This window comes from Cyanistes caeruleus, chromosome 11 (genome assembly GCF_971803275.1).
Source record: "Cyanistes caeruleus chromosome 11, bCyaCae1.hap1.1, whole genome shotgun sequence".
NCBI lineage: Eukaryota > Metazoa > Chordata > Aves > Passeriformes > Paridae > Cyanistes > Cyanistes caeruleus.
Genome location: NC_141711.1, coordinates 10,789,100 through 10,809,316, shown reverse-complemented (window position 1 = coordinate 10,809,316; position 20,217 = coordinate 10,789,100). Strand labels below are relative to the sequence as shown.

Below are 20,217 nucleotides of genomic sequence, written 5' to 3'. Positions count from 1 at the left end.
GCAATCTGTGCTGTGACAGAGAGGGAAGGAGGGCAAATCAGCCTTTAGTGATGCCAGTGCCTTCGAATTCCTGTCTCACAGCACCCTCTGTGCCTCCCTGATAATTCCCATGGCCTCTCTTAGCCCCTGCATGGGGAGCTGCACCAGTGTGAAATGTGCTTTTTGAGCACATGGTAGAAGGGCAGCAGCATGGTGTTAGTCCTTGGGGTCCTTGCTCTGGGTCTGGCTTAAAAGAAGCAATGACTTTTTGGAATCAGGTTTTTGGGTTGTCTTGCCCTCTGGTGAGGCTCAGTCAGTGGTTCCCTGCCCACAGGGCAGGTGGCACAGACCCAAGGCTGAGGTTCTGCCTTATAATCACCTGTATGTTTAAGTCTATCTACTCTGTTCCAGCCAGTTTGCTGCATTACATATTCAGATACTCCCCAATTAACAAAATCTTTGTGGGGTGCTACCATCAGCTTTTCTTTGTTGACATCTGGAGGCTGTGTCCCACAGCTCCCGCCTTGTCCCACCCTTGTCTTTGGCGGGTGCTGCTGAGGTGCGGCCTGTGCGGGCAGGCCGGGCCCTGCCGAGCCCAGCGTGCTCCGGGATTGTGGCCTCATTGGTCCCTGCTTCCGTCTGACCAGCAGAGCGGAGAAATTGCCTGTTACCTCGGGTCGATTTTTCATGCACTCCTAAATTGCTTTGTATTGACACGCTGTCAGAAGTGGATTGTCACATTAACCCAGCCAGAGCCGGGCCGAGGCTTGCAAGCACGTGCTGTTGGACTGATCTCCCTACAGGCTGAGGGCAGGCTGGTGTCCTCTTGGGTTTGCAGAGATGTTTTGCAGCACTTTCTAATTATGATTCAGATGAGCCAGTGAAAGGCCAGGCTCTCCATATCCTCTGTTCTATAGCCAGTTCTTCTTCCTTTGTTGGATCAAAAAAGTGACTTGTCAGAGTGCTGGTTCCTTACCTTAGCTATAGACCCTACTGGTCTGACTTGCAAGCTCTCTTCCAAGGTGAGAGTGACTGACCACAGGATCCCAGGGTTTAAAGGATTAAATTAAATTAATTTCCCCAAGATGAGTCTGTTTTGCCAGTGACAGTTATTGTAAGTGATCTCTCCCTGTCCTTATCTTGACCCTTGAGTCTTCATTATATTTTCTGTCCCCTCTCCAGCTGAGAAGGGGGGTGGTAGAGCCGCTTTGGTGGGCACCTGACATCCAGTCAGGTTCTGTTCACCACATCAGTGATTTTGTATAAGGTGAATGTAAGGAAGCAAGAGTGATGGACTCACTTTTCCCCATGAGCCAGCTTGCAAGAGACTCCCATTTCTTCTGGTCATTTTTCTAGGTGATGTGTAATTTCTAGAGCTTCCCATCCCTACCCCTAATGACCTCTTCAATTTCTCTAATGAGATTCCTCCTCAGAGATTAGCAAATGCTTCATGAAGTCAGAGTGTACACCACCCACTTCATTCCTTTTGTCTTTCATGCAGCTGAAAGAAAAATCCAACACAATGCTATGTGAGCTGGCTAAACTCAGCCCATGAAGCCAGAAGTGCAGACAGTGCTTGTGCAAGGGGGTCTGAGCCTCAGTGATGAATGATTTGAAATTGTTCATGGTTTGTGCACCTCGCCTCCTTTATGAGCTAGAGAGGTAACAGTGCCTCCTTGTAGACAAGAGAATGATGAGATGCACTGGAGTTTGCATGGGAATGGTTTGCCTGAACAGCAGGTTCCTCACGCAGTTCCTTCCCTTGTATCAGCTTCATGATGTGGGTGAGCACAAGTCTGTTGTCCTCTTTAATGGATTTGTGGAGAAACAAGCCCCAGGTACGCTGTGCCCCAAACAAAAACAGCTTTAGAGGTGTGGTTTGTATCCTTAGAGCCCCTACTCAGCAGCCTTGCAATATCATTGCCATATTTGTTTCCCACCATCCTTGGGGATCTGCTTCTTCTCTCTGCCAGACCCCCCTCTGTTCTGAGTGTTGAACCAGTCAGTGCTCTGGAACACCATGTTACTCTGAGCATGTCTGGCTCACTGGTAAAGTCCAATCTATGAGGCATCTTCTGGGAATGGATCAGGGTCTGCAGGGAGTTTGAAACCTTGGCCACTCTCACAAAATAGTGCAGTGGCTAGAGCCCTCCCTGCTCCTAGCTTTTCTTCCTTTGGAAGTGACTTGAACCGTCCTGGGAAGACCATCATGATTGTTAGGTAGTTCTGGTTTTGAGGTGGCAGGAGAATCTGCTCAGTCCTCCTATTTGAACTTGTCAGCATTGGAAGGAGTAATTAAATATTTTTTAATCTTGGGTTGCAGTTGAGAAAGTGAAAAAAAACAGGACTTTCAGCCTAGAAGCTCAGGTACTCACCTGGGAGTAGGGGAGATGTGGGTTCCTGTTCAAGGTCCAGGGAATACTTATATAAATTATGCTATGGAATCATCTCTCCTCACTACCCTCCTGTCTTTTTCTTCAGCCCAATGAATATTTACTCATTTCATGCATGATGGAAGATACTGAAATTCATAGAATGAGCAGACTTGAGTAATCTCAAACCCTGATGCAGTGCTCCAGGTCTCCTCTCCAAGTCCTTCATCTCATAGAATGGGGAAGGACAACCTCCCTCTCCACTGCAGTGCCTTCTCATAGCCATTCTTCTGAATCCTTATTTAAAACTATTCACCTTTGCCTTCAAATGAGCACAGCTTTAGTTGATTCCTCAGTTGTTCCTATTCTGTCCAGCTTTGTCTTCCTTGACTGATAGGATTGCAGGAACCTTTCTATGTAGGAAATCATCGGGATAGTGGCATGAGAGCTACCCTGCGTCCTTTCTGCAGGGAACATCCCCTGTGCTCCATGAACTCCTCCATGGCACAGGGGAGGCAGCCACAGTGCCATGGCCATTTGGTGGTTCTTGGCTGAGGGTGCTGATATCAGAGCCAGCTCCAGACTGGCATTTAAGCCAGGCACACATTTTATCTGGTAGCTTTGTCCCTACAGCCCACTTTACATTAATTGCCATGCTGCTGATGTGGCAGCATGTTTCAGCCTCTGCTGCCTGGAGCCACATGGACAAGAGACACCAGACTTCAGCCTAGGAGCCCTCCCAGGAGCTTCTTCCACCCTCCTCCCTGTGACCCTGTATCTGAACATCTTTGTCCTTTTCGGTGCCTGACAGTGCTGTTGTATCACAGATGAAAAACATCTTTTGCTGGATGGAATAGTTCCTGCCATTTCCCCACTTGATTTGTCTTTCTCTTCTCAGTTTTTTTTTTCTGCTGTTCAGCCTTTTCTTCTCATTCCTGTGCTCCCTCCCCCCCCTCACCCCAATCAGTCAGACTTCTCCTAAGCTCTCACATGTTGTGACTGGGGCTGACTGACAGCACTTCGTGGCTGACACACATCTCTGGGATGCAGCCCGGGATGTGTATTTAAGAGCAAAGTTGGATTGTAAAGTGCCATGTGGGAGTCTCTGAGAAAGGAGTCAAAACACCGTCAAGCCTATTCTTCCTGAGAGGAATGGAGATGTTGTGTGGAGCCTGCTGATGCCAGGAGAGACCCTGAGGGCTGGGTAGGGGTCATCCTGCCCCATAGTCACTGAAAGCTGCACTCAGCCTCTTTGCAGAGCCAGGGCAAGGGTAGAGGGGAGCTCTGGAGGACTAACCCCCGTTTTCTGGGAGTGGTGATGCTGCTTTTAAACTCATAATGGGTCTGTGTGGAGGGCATGGAGCAACAGACCTTCACCTTCTACTGCAGCTGTTCTGGGTACAGGGCATGGTACACTGTGGTGGATGTTTCTGGTATTTTGGCAAGGAAAGGTGAGAAAATTTGGGCTGCAACTGAAAAGAGGGAGTTGATTCATGACTCTTCCTTCTGTCTCCTCTTCATTAGAGGACTTTAGAGATGCTGTTTCCCACCTTCCCAAAATTTGTTTCTTTCCACCCCAAACCTGGAATAGGTGGAAATAATGGAAATGTAGTATAGTTTGGGTTGGACAAGACCTTTAAAGGTCATCTAATCCAACCCCCTGCAGTGAGTAGGGACATCTTCAGCTAGATCAGGGTACCCAGAGCCCTGTCCAATCTGAACTCAAATGTTTCTGGGGATTGGGCCTCTACCACTTCTCTGGGCAGCTTTTGCCAATGTTTTACCACCCTTATTGTAGAAAGGTTAATCTTTATATCAAATCTGAATGAACTGTCCTTCAGTTAAACTGTTTAAAACTGTTTCCTCTAGAGATGTGCTGGCAGAGCTCTGGGTGCATTCACAGCTCTGAACACTTTGTTCCACCACCACACTCATCTTGTTTCAGCCCTGCATGGGCTCTTGGGCTATTTTTGGTGTACATGAGAGCATTTTCCACAGAATGGGCCCTGATGAATTTGCAGAGAGTGGTGCTTTGCTGGGAATGAAGGAGGGTTGTCCTGGCATGGAGGACCTGGGTGAAGTAGAAACAGCTGTTATCATCCTCTCTCTCAACCCACCTGCAGGCTCAAGGCCACTTGCCCAAGCTCAGCAATTATCTCCTGGGGTTTGGAGCCAGTCTGCTCTGCTTTCCCCCAGCCAATGCAGGCTTTAGAGGAGCTGCCTGGGCTGGAAGGTCTAATTTGTACTTGGAGGAGGCCTGTGGCTTTGAGGGCCATCTTTAGCACCATCATGTCACCATCCACTGCTGCTGCCTCCTGAGTTGTCTGCACGTAGAGTCATCTCTGCTCACTGAGAACCTCCTGAGTTTATCTCCCTGTATTATGCAAAGTCACCTAAAAATCCTTTTTGCTGGCACCCCTGGTGACCCCAGGTGCTCCTTGGAAATCTCTTGGATAATCATAGTAATAATCATCCCCTTTGGATTGCAGTAGCATCAGTCACCTTCAGTCCCTCTGAAAGTGCCAATTTCCTTGTGCTTGGCAGTAGAGCACCAAAAATCAAACTCAGTTGTAGGCTTCTGGTTTGTAAAGTTTTCTTCACCTGGGAGAAAACCAGCAGGGTGACAGTTTGTACCTTAATCTCTTCACCTGCTACCCTATCCCCTACTCTTCTGGTGGCTTTGGTGGAGGGGAGGGACAATACCTCAGTGTAGCTGGTGCTGCTTGTGGGAGGTGTTCTCACTTCTGTAGGTGGGGAAGAAGCACATGGTGATTACAATAAGAAATGGGGACTGATTTTGGGGGTCTTTGCCTCCCCCTACATAGCAGTGGTGTTTCTCTGTCCTGCCATGAGACCAAGAGATATGGATTGAAAGAGACCTCAGGACCTGCTTGGAGCACAGGATCACTGAGGGCCCTCTTGACTCAATTTGACTTGACATGTTAGTTTTTCTGCTGTTTCTTAATGCCTCATCTTCTTTCATGCAAATCCTATTCATCACCAACCTTCCATTTTATTGTATTTTATTTTTCTGTTTTCCCTTTTCTCAGCTACACCACCAGTCCCTGGCAGAAGGGGAGTGTTGGAGACAAACTTGCTTTACCCCTTACAGACCCAGCCCTCCAATCATACTGCAGAGATGCTTCCTGGGCAGGTAGGTGTCAGAAGTGCACCAGCAAGGGTGAACTGTTTCAGGAGAGACCCAGATGGAGCTATGAAAATGTTCCTGACTGATGTGGTATCTTGGTTAAAATTCACTTCAGGAGGTAGCCTGAAGCTACTGAGGGCCATCCCTTCAGATGGAGGGGGTAATTCCTGTGCAAGAATTAGCAGTCAGCACACCTGTTACTAAAAGAGACTCCAGCTGAAAAGAGAAGAAGGATGGGAGGGGGTGAGGAAAAAAAAAAAGAGGCTCTTCAATTTAGTGCAATTATCTCAATTTTCCCAGGATAAGGATCCTCGAGATATTTATCTGATTTATAAGGGTGCGCAGCAAGGCAGCAGACACGTCCTTAAAGAGACATTTATCAATTTCTTAAGCGTGGATGAGGGGAGAAGGAAGAAAAAACAAATGAGTGAGAAGGAGACACTGGAAGGAGACTCTTTTGGACTTGGGAAGGGAAAAGGAAGCCTGCTCTCTCTGTTTGTTTTCACTTGTGATTAATAATCTGTGGAGAACTGCAGAAGCAGGAGGAGGTTGGCTGGGTTGGGATGGTGGCAGAAATCCTCTTGTAGAATGGGTTGCCTTTATATTTTCAACAATTTATATTGGGATGTGTATTAAGTATTTCCTGAATAATTTCTTTAGCTTACATTTCTGCTGGGGAAATGCTGAGGGTTAGATTTATGCCAGGCCTAGAGACCTTGCACAGTCGCAGAAAAGTGCTCTGAACCTGTGTAAGTTTGGTTAAGGTGACACAAGGTTTCAGCAGGATTTATCTTGTCTAAGTGCACATGTTCTGGTCTCAGGGAATTCATGATTGTCTATATTCACTTTTAGGAAAGGGAAGCAGAATTCACCTGACACTTGTGGCTCCCCACTATTGGAGGGAGTGCGCTTCTCTCCATTAAAAAGACAGCCCTCTTTTTATCTCCTTCAGTGCTTATTAGACTTTCTAATTTTTCCCTCTTGCCCATACCACTGCTCTGCCCTTTAGTCCTCCTCCTCTGTACCAAATTCCCAGTGCCTCTTCCTCCCCTTAGGCCCTGCAGCTGCCATTGTGTTCTCTGCACCGTAGCAACTAAAATGGTTCTGGAGATGTTTTGCGTCTTGGAGGCTGCACCTTTGCTCTCCTCCTCATCCTTGTCTTCATATTATCTGTACAGGGAAGCAGGTAGAAAAATCCTCATCTTTCCCTAAAGTGCAGCTGCTTTAGTGCCATTTCTGCAGCTCCTCACAGCTCTCTTTCCCCTCTGTCACACTCAGGCTTCTCGGCATCCCTTCCCAGCCCTTTTGCCTCTCTGCTGCTCCTTCACGTCTACATCCCTTATTGTTCTGCGACACTGTCTTGTCACATTGTACCCTACTCCCTTGATTTGACAATAGAGAGACAAAAAGAAGGGATTCAGTGGATGAGAACGAAATGGGAAGTGGGAGAGGAGGAGCAGGGAAAGAGAACATCAGAGGGAATGAGAGCAAATGCACAGAGCTTAATGTGGCTCAGGAAGTCACCTGGGGGAGTCATCGACTGAAGGGTCACTGACCCTTGTGAGTAAATTTCTGTAATAAACTGGTAAAAGTACTGGCAGGCCCAAGTGATTTAGTTTAGAAATTGCTGTAGTTCAGCTCCCCTCAAATGCAATTCTGCAGGACTGTTAGCAAGCACAAAACCCTTGCCAGCCTAAATATGGTTTACTTTTTTTGTTCCTTAAGTTTGTCTCTTTACAGCATGGTTATGTTCTCATAAATTTGTTGCAGCGTGTTTGCCAGCAGCTGACCCATTGGAAAGGATTTGTGTCCACCAGAAAAGCCTTTTGGATAAATCTCTCTTTGTCAATATGCCTTTTTAAGGCCCTCCTGCACACAAGTTGCTCTGGGAAATAACTGCTTTGTCAAGGACCAGCTAACTTTGCTATCAAAGGTCTGACTGAGGCAGCAGCCCTCGGCTGGCACACAGGGGCACCCACTTGTCATCACTTGCTGTGGATCTCACACATCCTGCCCTCTTCTGTAACAGCTGACTTCGATAAATGAGATGCAGCCTTACTATGAGGGGAGAGATTTTCAGATCCCTGATCTCAGTGAAGTTCCTCATGGCATTAGAAAGTCAGAGATGCTTATCTGCCTGTGGTACTTAAATTATTCTCTGATATCATCTTCACTTACTCAGGCCTTTGGCTGGATCTCACTGAGGTGGGAAGGGAGTCCATAAGCCTCCCCTGTGCTGCAGAGGTCCATTTGTGCAGCTCTCTGTATTGGCATTTGCAAGGTACAGGCACTGGTTTCTTGTGTTGGTGTAACAAATGTGAGAATTTACTTGTAAAAAGCCCTGTTGAGATTCATATATAATATGTATTTCTGCTCCATAGAATTATATATATATATATATAATATATAGAGAATTATGTCTAATATATATTATTATATATATATAAAATATTATGTATATTTATATAGAGAGATTATATAGAGAATATATATTTTATAGAGAATATATAGCTTGTGTAGTTTTGGTGTTTTTGTAGGGGCATCCTGCTCCATGGGTAGGGGCCAGAATACTGCAAATGGAAATACAGTCAGCTGCAGTGTGTTTACATTTATCCTGTTCACCTTGGCCCACACAGGACAGACTGCAGCACCCACATGGGTTCTCATCTCAGTACATCCTCACCTTGAGATCCGTACAGACCTGGCAGCCAGTGGCTTGCACTGTCCTTCCACCTGCACATCTGCCTCTCCAGGCAGGTCACCGTCTGCACTGGTTCACAGAGGCAAGAAAAGCATGTGCTGGAGGTATGGCACTCACTGCAGAAATGATGGCACCCTGATGTGCTGTTCAGTGCATCAGCTGTGATTTCACATCACTCTGAATCTCTAGGGGTGCAGTGGGTACCTTTAGTCCCCTTGACCCTTAGTCTCTCTCCCCAAATGTGGGCAGTGACCCAGTGGATGTGGCAGTGGAGAAATAGCCCCAGCAGACGAGTGTTGGGGATGTTGGGCATCCCTTTGAAGCAGGAACAACCTTACAGGACATCCCTGGTGTACTCTGGAAAGGGTGATTAGTGTGTGGAGCCCTGCTACAGCAGCCCATTGTCACTCACCTGCCCTTTTACCACTGAACTGCCTTTAGTCATGGGCTGTGCTGTGCAGGTAGGGGGGAAAAAAAAAGAGAAAGAAAACCAAGAGAGGGGAAAAAATAAATCAAAGAACAGTGTGTTTCGTGTTGTTTGATCTTTGAGGAATGCTGAAGAAATCTCTTAGGCCACTGTCTCCCCAGTTGTGCTCGTAAGGAGATTATGGACCTCATGCTTTCACAGGAAAACACCCGGCTGCTGGGCCTGGCACAGTAATCCAGACAAAGGATAACAGCAGCCTAATTAATTCTCATGTCTCTGAATCTGATAACAGCACAGTACACAGACGAGTCCGTAAGGACTTAATGAGTTTAATCGACTGCACTTGATGATTTTATTTGAAACCTTGTGCCACAAATTAAACTATTAAAAATGCACTTGAACTTGATTGGCAGCTGTAATCCAGGCAAAGTCTACTTAATCCGCGGGGGCGGGCAGCAGGGATGGATGCAAAAGGCTGGAGATGAGGAGAGGGAAGGGGAGGCTCTGGTAGGTAAGGGGATTTTGGGTGAGTTTAAAAGAAAGCTGGAAAGAAGGGCAGAGCTTCACAGAAGCTGGGGGTGAGGGTGGGAGGGTAGGGGGTTAATCTGTGCTCACCCAACCCTGGACTGAGCTGTGGGATGTGGGAATGGTTCAGTGGTCCTGTGCTCTGCCCTGCAGGACTTGCCAAGCAGCTGAAGGGGTTGTTGGTTGGTCAGAGTGAATCAGCTGCTGCCTCTGGAGTGAGGTGTTGACAGCAAGGTTTTGCACAATTGAGAAGAGGAGGGTGTGAATCTTGGGCCCAACCTCCAAATCTCATGTACACAAGCTTGGTGAAAGGCCAAGGAAATGCACACGGGGATATTCACTGTGTCCCAAGCAGTGGTGTCAGCTGTGGGCAGCCACACACAAATACTCAGTTGCTCATCGTCTTTTAAAGCCTCCCAGGTGAAAATCAGCCTGTAAAAAGGTATCTGTGCAGAAACAGATACACTGTCCTGTGTGTCCTCTGCCAGCTGCTGTCACTCACGTGTTTGATTGTGCTCATTCCCATACATAAATATCTATATACACATGCAGACATGCACAAACAGTGATTTGGCTCAAAATGGGTCATTACCCAAGAAGGGAAATAGCATGTAAGTCTGCTTTGAAAGTCCCTTACCCCCCACTCTGCTATTTAAAGTAATTTGCAAAAGATTTGCAAAATTATAAACCAATTTGCAAATAAATGATCATGATTAATGGCATATTCTTTAGGAGGTGACAGATTCGTAATAGATCTGTAATCCCCCTTATTATGCAGGAACCATTAATAGCAGTAGGTGTTAAGAGACTACATTACAGCTAGAATAGGCTTCAGGTGTAGCTCTGGAGTGGAACAGGTCAACTTTTTGTTGCTATGGCTTTTTTACCTATTGTCATACTCATAATTGGCAGAAAGCAATGTATCTCAGTGCCACTTGGGCTTCACAGCTTGCTCACCTCACTTACCCTACCCTAAAACTCCTGCTCTTTGGCAGCAGAGGGAAAGCCTTCATCTGCTGATGAGAGAAGGCACTGCACATCCCCGAGGCAGCAGGGACAGCTGGCCTGTCCCTTTGTGCACCTCATCTCCAGCTTTCTTCCTGCTGCCACCTGGAAGTGATAGGACAAAGGGTGATGGCTTCAAGCTGAAAGATGGTAGGCTTACATTCAATATTAGGAATAAATTGATGGCTTTGAGGTTGGTGAGGCCCTGGCACAAGTTGCCCAGACAGGCTATGGATGTCCCATCCCTGGAAGTGTTCAAGGCCAGGCTGAACAGGGTTGTGAACAATCTGGTCAAGTGGAAGGTGTCCCTTGACAGCAGGGTTGGAACTGGATGGTCTTGAAGGTTTCTTCCAACCCAGTTAGTCTATGATTCTGGATGTGTCTTGGTGTTTCACAGGAGTGCTGGGGGTGAAGGGTTATTTTGGCAAGCAGTTCTTGAGGCTGTGTGTGGCAGGCGAGGCTTTGGTGCAAGGGGGAGAGGAGCAGGAGGGAGAGCATGCAGCCTTGTATGGGGGTGCCTGTGTCTAAAGCACTGCTCAGGGGTCAAGAGCAGTGCCAGTGCCCTTGATTTCTGAAACAGCAGGGCTTTGCTACGTGGACATAAGCAGATGATCCAACAGTCCAAAGCACTCACCCTGCTGTGAAGGATGGTGAAATCCTACTCCAGTGATTCCCTTCACTCAGAGAAAATCCATCCCCGACCTTACACCTTTCAAGGGGTTTACTGCATTCTACATGGATGGGACAGACTGAGAAGCTGCCAGAGAAGTTCCATCTATCCTGCTGAGTACCAGCCTGGGGCAGAGGGCAGCCTGGTCTTGCTCCCTCCTGCACACACTTTCAATATGCTGTTGTGAATAGCAGTCATTGATTAGTGATTTGGTGATGCTCTTTCTAGGGAAAAAGTGTGTTAGGGGAGGTTTTTTCAGGTGAGTTAACACTGAGATCCTGGTTGCTTCTCCTTCTGAAGCCTAGAAGATCTAGAAAGTACAGAGATAGAAATTTAAGGTGTTTTGCATCCTGACTAATTGCATTGGCCCTGGCCATAGCTGCATTTTGAGTTTCTCTTCTTAACTGTAAAGTTGCAATTCACTGTTAAACAGATGCTTTACTGTTAAACAGTATGCTTTCTCAGTAGTGGATACGTTTTAATTTTTTTACTGAAAGGAAAATAATTGGCATATCTTTGACAGAACAATTCTTAAAGATCTTAACATGGGAGATCAGCTAGGGAATGGCAAAATATTTTCATCTATTTGGTGTTGTTAGTGCTTTGATTAAACAGACTAATATTTCTGAGTCTGTCACTTAGCATGAACAGCAGGATATTTTGTTATCAGGTAATTCTCTGCCTACAGTGGCTGCAGAAATGGTTGGATGTAAATCATGCAGTTAATAATACTCCACTACAGAAGGCAGATGCAACTGCTAATTGCGGAGCCTGGGATGCTCAGTGAAATCACAACAACTTATCAGCCTCGATCAGGTCACCTGGGCTCTCCCCCAGCTTCACAATTCCTGCCAGGCAGGATGCCAGGGCTGGTGGCACAAGGGCTGTCCCCTCTGCTGCCCTCACAGCTGAATCCCAGGACAGGCTGGGGACAGAGCCAGCCCGTGGCTGTCCCCAAGGCAGGGCAGTGCTGGCAGCACCGGCACCGTGGGCAAACAGCCACAGAGCCAGTGCACGCAGTGCACTCCTCAAATATTTACCCTTTGTTTCAATCTCGACCTCTTTGCCTCTCAAGATAAATAATTTAGTGTGGAAGCCTTGAAGGTTAATCTTGCATTTATTTAATGTTACAGGACACTTGGCTCACTTACAGCTAAAAGCCCTGCATGCTGGTTGTTAGTTTATTTAATACAAGTGCCATTTTCTTCACCCTCTTCTCTATGAATAGCTGAAAGGGAGGAAGGAGAGGAATCAAGGGGAAGGAAGAGTTATCTGTATGCAGCTTTTATCTCCTGCTGCAAACTCCATCAGGAGTTGCACCCTGGGGAAACGTCGATCCGAGTGCCTCAGCCCAGCCAGGCATGTCATCCTCCAGTCGATCCAAGAGGCTGGCTCTGAGCACCGGTGAGAAAAAAGGGGAAAAAGCAGAGGAGCTGACACTGACATCCCCAGCACACCGGCTGCGATAGAGCTGCCTGCCTTTGCCCAAATCCGTCAGAATTTGCTGGTGTGCCAAAAACATAAAAAGAGAAAGCATGATGTGGGCAAGGAAGGGGAAGAGGTGAGGCAGTGGGAGGAAGAGTATGTTTGCCTTCATTGATGAGATGCTTTTTCTCTCCTTTGTCCAAAAGCATCAGGTGGTACTTTGCAGGAGACCTCTACAGCACTGCTAGAAAGCTAATGCAGAAGGAGAGGGTATCTGAGGGAGGTGTGGGCTCTGATTTATCTTGCTTGAATGATATTTGTAGTAATTTCTAGCAGGTCAAACCAAAACTTTCGGGTGGTTTGCAGCTGGTTCAGCACCGGGAGGCTCAGCGCTGGGGGGTTCAGAATCTCTTCCTGCTGCCAGGACCAGCAATGAGGGAATGGTCAGGAGCTTCCAGGTTTCAGCAAAGGCAGAAATCAGCTTATTGCCCATATCAAATGATGGATATGGAGCACAGGGACTGGAGAAAGCATTTTGGCATCATCCCTCTCTTTGATTTCATTTCTAGAGATGCACAAAACCAAATGTATTGTCCTTCCTGAGATTTTGCCAGTGTATATACACTCTAGACATATTGGACAAAGAAGCTGGAGAAAAAAAGTCAGACACAGGGAGCAAACAGGCTGCTGAAGTTGGTTTGGCTTTTACAGCCCAGCCCACAATTTTGGATCAGAAATTTGGTGTTAGCTGCTCCCTCCCAACTGGGGCTTACAGCCAGGAGCTCAGGAGGGGTACAAACTCCAAGATTTCAGAACAGCCTGTCTGTATTTGTCCAAGTGCAAGCCCACGTGGACAGCAGGCAGTGAGGAAGCCAATTTTCCCTATCATCATGGCCAAGTCTAGCGGAAATGTCACTCCCACGTTGTGGCCTCAGGCTGCCCTCCCAAGCTATGGCTGAAGAAATCTCCCTCCCAACCTCAGCTTGTGCCTCACCAGGTCTCAAAAGCCACTTTGGCAAACTCTGCATTTGTCTGGATGTGCTCCTCACCTCTTGCAGTGATAGCTATACTCATCTACCACTTCAGAGCATCTTGTCAACTTCCTTCCCACCCCTGATTTTAGAGGCCTCCTAAGGCGAAATATCTCTGATTTCTCTAAAAGAAATAATCCCTACATTCAGTAGCATTAGGGCCAGCAAGGGAAGAGGAGAAATGTCAGAGGATGCTGGCAGTGTGATCACACTAGCATGTCACCCTAGCATAGTCACATTTTCACCTGCTCATGTCGTCCAGCCCAGCTGTGACTTGCTGGTAATTACTTGCTTGTAGCTGATGTGAGACTCCCAGTTCTCAAAGACATCTGCTTACCTCCAGGTCCCTGCTGTGTGATCTTTCATTTGGAGTTCACCTCTACACTTTATGGCGGTTTCCAGGATAACATTCCAGCTGGAGTGGCTCTCAACTTCATCCTGTGCTGGCTTTTCTCCTTTTAAAGGACACTTTGCATCTTTCAAAAAACACCAACAGGATGCTAAACCTAGTCTAGCAGGATTTGACCCAAAAAGGATAGACATGTGTGATAGGTGGGAGACTCGAGTGTCTGGGTGTTCGTTTGTGCAATCCAAATCTCCTCAGGTAGAGATGTGAAGAGAATGACCTTTCCCATGAGCTTCAAGTGCTTCAGTATTAAATGGGAAATAGCACAAGATCAATGTGTCTCGTAGCTTTTCAATGCCTCAGTCTGAACCAGGAGAGACAGTAATAAGAAAAAGAATAATTTGATAAACAGTATGTGTTGTTTTATTTTTTTTTTTCTTTCTAGTGAGGATTCTCATACGTGTTTGGGTTGGTGAATAGGCTTATTTTTGTTCAAGACAGTAATTCAACTCAATTTTTATTTCATTTCGGTTCTTGCTGGCATGTACTGGAAAGGATATGAGAGTGGGGTCTCTGGGAAGGGGCTTAGGGCACCCAAGTTTGACTCCTGCCTGAATTATCTTCTGCAGAAATCACTTTCCCCATGTTGTGGAGGAAGATCCCCCACCTGCTGCCTGGAGATGCCCTGCATGTGCGAGCAGAATCTGGAGGTAGGACCACCTGGGGAAATGGTGAGTTGCAATTGGTGACTGCTTCCCAAATCCCCCCACACTGGAAGAGGTTTGAGCCAAAGTTTTCCTAAGGACATCTGGGAATTCACAACCCTGAGCTGTGTTTGTCTCCTAGGACCTTTGAGAAGAAGCCACGTGGATGTGTTCTTCAGACATTTCTGTGTCAGCCTTTATGTACCACTTCCACAGTTTAACATTTTAAATCATGTCAAACACCCTCCCAGTCGAAACAGCTCCTATCAAACTGGCACTTGCACTCATAACACCCTGCCACCCACAAGGATGTGCTGATCACTGCCAACCTTCTGGCAGGCTCTTTGCTTTTGTATTAGGGCAAGGTGATTGACAATGCTTTGTTTGTCTTTATAATGGAGAGATGTGCTATTTAGAAAGAGAAAAATTCACATCAGTGTCTCCCCAACATGATCTGCTGTCTGCCTTTTCCTTCTCCCACCCCGTGCCCCCTGTTTAAAAAATATATCGAACCAGACAGCTGCAGTGGCTGAAGAAAGCAGCTAATTCCCCTAACAAGTCTCTTGCAGAGAGAAGTGCCAGCCAACCCAACTCTGAACATGGGACTGGAAGTGTGTATAGGATTAGGGGCATATCTGGTGGCCCAGATTCCCCAAAGCCAATTAATGACTGTTACAGAAGGAGGATTTTCTTTCTGATGTTGAAAATGCATCCTTAAGTCTGGAGGGGGAAATAAAAAAAAAAGAAGGAAAAAAGCAAGAAGAGCTCAGGACTCAAAGGGAAAGTTCAAAGGGTTGGGATTTTTTGCAGCTGGAGTTCAGAAGAGAGGGGTTTGTGTGAGCATGTGCATTTCTGTACTGCTCTCTTCCTTCCTCCAGCTCTGTTTTCCTTATTGATCCCTCTCGTAATACGATTCCCCTCCGGTATAATTGAGCAAAAATAACTGAGAGTAAAGTCTTGTAGATTTGCTCCTGACTGAGTGTTAGTCTTGTCCTAGAGGGCCTCAGACCAGCAGACAGATGCCAGTGCTGCTCAGTGCTGTCCCACTTAGCCCAGTGGCAGCTTTGGAGCAACCGAATCAACGCAGATGTTGGGGGCTGGGGCTGCTCTGCAAGGCAGGGAAACATGCCCAAATTTCCTCAGTCCCTTTCTTTTCCCCCTCAGCCATCTGAAGGTGGGGTTCCCAGAGAGCAGAGGGATTTGCTGGAGATGCTCTCTGCGGCAGTGGCACCAGCAGGCTGGACCCAAAGGTGGTTTTTGGGAGCCCGTGCTGCAGTAGGTTTGCACCACTCCATCGCCTCTCCCAGCTTCCATTCCATAGACATCCCTGTCTCTGTTTACTAAGAGCTTTGGGATCCCCTGTGATGAAGGCGTGCAAGCAATTATCACTGGAGCTAGGACAGAAGGCAGAAGGCTTGTTTGTTTTTCTGGATCCAGGGCTGTTTGCTCAGCTGCATCTGTATCACTGCTAATTATTAAGACATTTATTACCATGCTTTATTTATGTGTGTGGGTGCCTGTTTACCTTTCCCTGAAGCCTACAGATTTAGTTGTTCTTGGAAAAGGATTTTTGGATCCTCAGTAGGATGGTTGGTGAGTCCCAGTGCTCCTGCTGAGGGGTAGGGGAATGAGATATCTTTGGCAGTTCAGGACTTACTGCTTTCACTTCTATTCCTTTATTCCCAAGAGCTGAAATTTTTTGAGTTCCATGGAAGAATATGGGATGTCTGCTCTGCTCTTAATTTTTTATGTGTCCCTCACCCTCTCTATTTTAATCAGAAAATCCTGTGCTCAAGAGGCTTCTCTCATCTCAAAATCCAGCTTGAAGTGCTGGAACAGGGGAGATGGCTGGTGCCGAGAAGCTCTCGGGGGGCCAGGGCGAGGTGGGGAATTAATGAAAGAGATCTGTTCACACAGACCATTATGAAAAGTGGAGTTGAGGCTTTGCAGGTGCAATGTGGGGATGGGGAGATTAACTTCTGCTGGGGCTTATGGCTGGGATCAGGGCAGGTGCAGCTGGCAGTAGGTAAATAGAAAATATGTGAGCTTGATATTAAAAAGGGGCTCTTATGTGGAGAAAGCCTTGAAAGCTGTTCACCTCTGCCCCAGCCCTGCTGCAGCTCACCATGGAAGCGGGAACATGGAAGGATGTTTTTACTTGAGGGTTTATGTACCGCTTTTGCTGGACCATTTTGGTGATGTCCTGGTAAGGAATGGGTGGCAGTGAAATTATCTCCATGGCAACAGCTATGGAGGGCACAGATGAAGTGGTTAGGACAAGATGATGTAGGAGTCAGGATTTCTGGTTTCTGTTTCCAGGGTTTATGGTGTGATCCTGGGACAATAGGTTCAATATCTGTAACCTGGCATTTACCATCCCAGGCCCCTTAGAGTGGTTAGAGACTGAGAGTTAAAGGCATTTTCAGCAGAGCAGGGAAGCAGCTCTTGAAACTCCCACTGACTCCAATCCCAAAGCCAGGGTGTCCTGCTGCCAAGCAGGACCATCTTTAACTTAATGATGAGGTGTCTTCTTCCCTCATTCTTTTCCCACTCTTGCCTGGTACCTTTACAGCATCTTTTCCCTGATTTGCATGGATCTAAACTGGCTTGGCCTCACAGAGTGCTCAGAGCCTCTGTGGCTGCAAGGCGACATTATGCAGGAGGGATCGGATAATTTCATGATTGTTTACATACATCTGCATTCCATATCGGCTCCAATTTGTGCTTTTGTCAAAACCAGCATGCTGGTATTTCTCAGAAATTTTGCTTTCCCTTAACCTTTTCTGTGCAGAGCAGAGAAGAGCCTCTGTCCCCCTGGGCAAAAGCAGAGCTCACGTGCAGCAGCCGCCTGCCTGTCCCAGCAGCTGGGGGGATGCCCTTTGATAAACTCTCAGCTGGATGCAGAAGGAGGGTCTCTGGGGTCCCCCACTGGGGTTTCTCAGCTCCAGAAGCAAGGGAAGGGCTGTGGCCATCCCTGCTTCATCACTTAGATGAACATATGGTGCCAATTGCAGCTGCAGCAGAGCCAACTGCTCTGTGCAGTGAGGAAGGGGATGCCGGCTGGTCCCTCCACCTCTGTATCCTGCTCCATCTTGGGCATCTACAGTGCAGCAACCAGGGAACTGAGCAGGCAGAAATTTGTTGTGTAGCAGCAAATAATTCTAGCTGATCCTTTTTAAGCAGGTGGTGTTTAGTGGCAGCTTGCCTTGCCTTTCTTTGTTTTATTGATTTGAGGTTGCTGCAGAGTTGTTCAGTTTAAAAGAGAGAGGAAAAAAAGCAGGCAGTGGGGACAGACCTGGGGGATCTGGGAGCTGATGCAAAAGTCTTGTCTGAGTTGTCCACTGAAAGTCTTTGTGGGTCATGAAAGGAAACTTGACGTAGTGTTCTGGCTGTGACTCTTTTGGGAATGATCCTGCAGTTAGGGAAAGTGCGTGGGAAAGGTGTGATGCAAAAAGAGATGATCTTCGGCCACATCCTGCAAGTACCTTCCACTTTGAAGCCTGCTGTGACTGCACACCCACTTTGAGCCTAAAGGCAGAGCAGTGGCCAACCCAGGGCTGCTGAACTGTGTGGTGTTTGCAGGCAGAGAACTTGCCCTTCCCAAGCCAGACCCTAAGTCACCCATCAGGCTGGCAATGCTCAGCTGGGTGAGGAAGCAAGACCAGGGTGCTGACTGATGGTGATGGTGTAGCTGGGATTAAGGGCTGGAAACAACCACTTCACTTCCACTTAGCTTGGAAACATCTGGCTTGGGCTGGGGCTCTGGGTGCTCCATCAGAAAGCTTCAGTGAGATTTAAGGTGTACTTGTGGGAGTGGACATGGAGGTTGTCTGAGGAAGGCTGGGCACCCCAAACTCATGAGCACCCTTATTCAAGGTGTGGAGTTCAGTAAGGAAGCCTAGTCAGGAATCATGGATCAGTCAGGGTTGCCTCTGCTCAGTTGGCACCATGACCCTGTCAAAGAGTTGGTCTCTCAGGGAAGGAGGTGGGAACAGGCCCAGAAAACCTATAGGACTAGGCAGACCTCTGTTCTCAGGAAAAATGACTATGACTGGTGAAACCAATCCATCATTATAGGGTGTCTCTTTCTCGCTACAGGGGCTGGATCCTGGAAAGCATGCAAAGGCATTGCCTAGCAATGTGCAGAGGCTAGTAGTTTGGGAGGGATGAGAACATCCTTTCCTTTCAGACCAGGAAACACAGAAAAAACAGTTCTGTTATCTCTTTCTCTGGAGAGCAGAGCTGAAATGACATGCCTCCTCTTTCCCCTCATTGCAGGATTGCTCTGATTGTTGTGATGATTGCCTCAATCCATAAAAATTTAAAGAAAAATACCTTTTGATTAGTCAGCCCAGCCTTGCACAAGAAAACCAGACATCCCCAGTCAGCCAGGTAAGCATCAACTTTCCCAGCCTGCTGAGGGAGGAGGATGCCCTGTGGAGCCAGTCCCAGGGTTTGGGGCAGAGCAGGCTTGGCTGCAAATCACCCAAGAGAGTGGAAGCATTAGAAAGAGGAAAAAGGTGAGTATGAAGAGGAACAGAAGCTGTACAGATTATAGAGGCAGCCATATCTAGGCACTGCTCTCTAAATGAGCCTTTTCTGGGAAGAAAGTTGCATCACCAAATAAAAGTTGGCATTTACCAAAGGCTTTCCAGTTGCACATGTCATTCCTTCTTCCCTGTTTTGGGGTATGCTGCAGCCAGACTTTCATATGTCTGACCAGTAATTAATTAGGAGAGGATCAAGGCTGATAATTCCCTGTAATCCCTTCTCTCTCATCTTTTTGTTCCATAATCCTTTTAATGCTAGCGACTTGGGGGGTGGGGAGTGGCAGGGGCAGTGGGAAAACCTGAGCTGTAGTGTGGTGCTGGTTCTGGCAGAACCTGGCTTTGTGATGCCAGAGCATCCCTCTGCTTCCCTCCAATGACATCCCCCAAGGGAATCATCCCAAACTGGGGGCAGCTCACAGGGCAGCATAGGAGGGGAGAATTTTCCTGTGGGGAGAACAGGGTTGGGGGCAACAAAGCAGGGGCAGGGCAGAGAGCAGAATCCCTCATTCTCCAAATGCCGACAGATTTCAGTTTAACCTCAGGATCTCCACTGACCAGATCTCTGCAGTGTCCATTAGGAGATCCCTTATTTGCCTCCAGCTCTTGTCATACCACGAGGATACTTAATCAGTGCTCTCCATCACCTTGTGATCTGGAGAGAGACACTGCCATCCGAGGAGGTCTGATGTCTGCTGAGGCTCAGGTGTCGGCAGCACAGAGGAGATGGGGAAAGAAATCCTGGATGGGGAGACAGGTGGGAGGACTTGGCTTTGGGTAGAGAGCAGAGCTGCTGCTGGGTTCAGGTGTGTAGGGGAGGAGTGGCCAGAGATGGTGGGTTTTGAGCAGAAGAGGTTTAGGAAATGAGAAAGCTGGCACCTGATGTGGCAGTGACAGCTGCAATAGCTCTACACTTCCGTATGAATTAGCCAACGTGTGCTGCTAACACTGACCCTCCTCTCCTGCCAGGTCAGAAGGAAATGGAGAGTGTTGCCAGCCTGCATGACAAAGTACTTGGGTGTTGAGAAAGCCCAGCATTAAATCAGCCTCCAGTCTACAGGCAAGTTGTTCATGTTCCACAGCCCAACGTCCTCATTTCCCTCTGACTCAACTTCTTTAAATACTTTCTTCCCCGACAGCTGGAAGAGGAGATGTGAACCTGCCGATTCCAGGGACTAAGTGGGTTTGAAGGGCCTTTTGTTTGATCAGAGCTGTGGTTATTACCCCTGACAGTCACAGGCAAGGAAGTCTCCAACGTGTGTTTGACTGAGTTAAGGTGCCTTTGATTCAAACTTCTCTTTATCCCATTTAAACTGCAGATCATTTCCATTCACAGT

General features: G+C 47.4%; 1 protein-coding gene across 4 annotated transcripts in view; it reads left to right on the top strand.

The window, feature by feature from the left end:
• Positions 1-560: 560 nt before the first annotated feature.
• LOC147651000 (uncharacterized) overlaps positions 561-20,217 on the top strand; it is a 41,247-nt gene continuing 21,590 nt past the window's right edge. The window contains exons 1-6 of one of the 4 annotated variants that reach the window (XR_015274927.1): positions 561-1,001; positions 5,402-5,505; positions 8,136-8,304; positions 14,259-14,339; positions 18,612-18,725; positions 19,850-19,940. Coding sequence is in view for 1 of the 4 variants with exons in the window: in XM_086845759.1 (XP_086701885.1) it covers positions 1,670-1,763; positions 5,402-5,505; positions 8,136-8,304; positions 14,259-14,339; positions 18,612-18,622 (459 nt within the window). In the remaining 3 variants the exon portion in view is untranslated. Of the gene's footprint in view, positions 1,002-1,640; positions 1,818-5,401; positions 5,506-8,135; positions 8,305-14,258; positions 14,361-18,611; positions 18,726-19,849; positions 19,941-20,217 lie in introns of those variants that run through there. The other 3 variants (XM_086845759.1, XR_015274926.1, XR_015274928.1) reach the window with 3 other exon arrangements.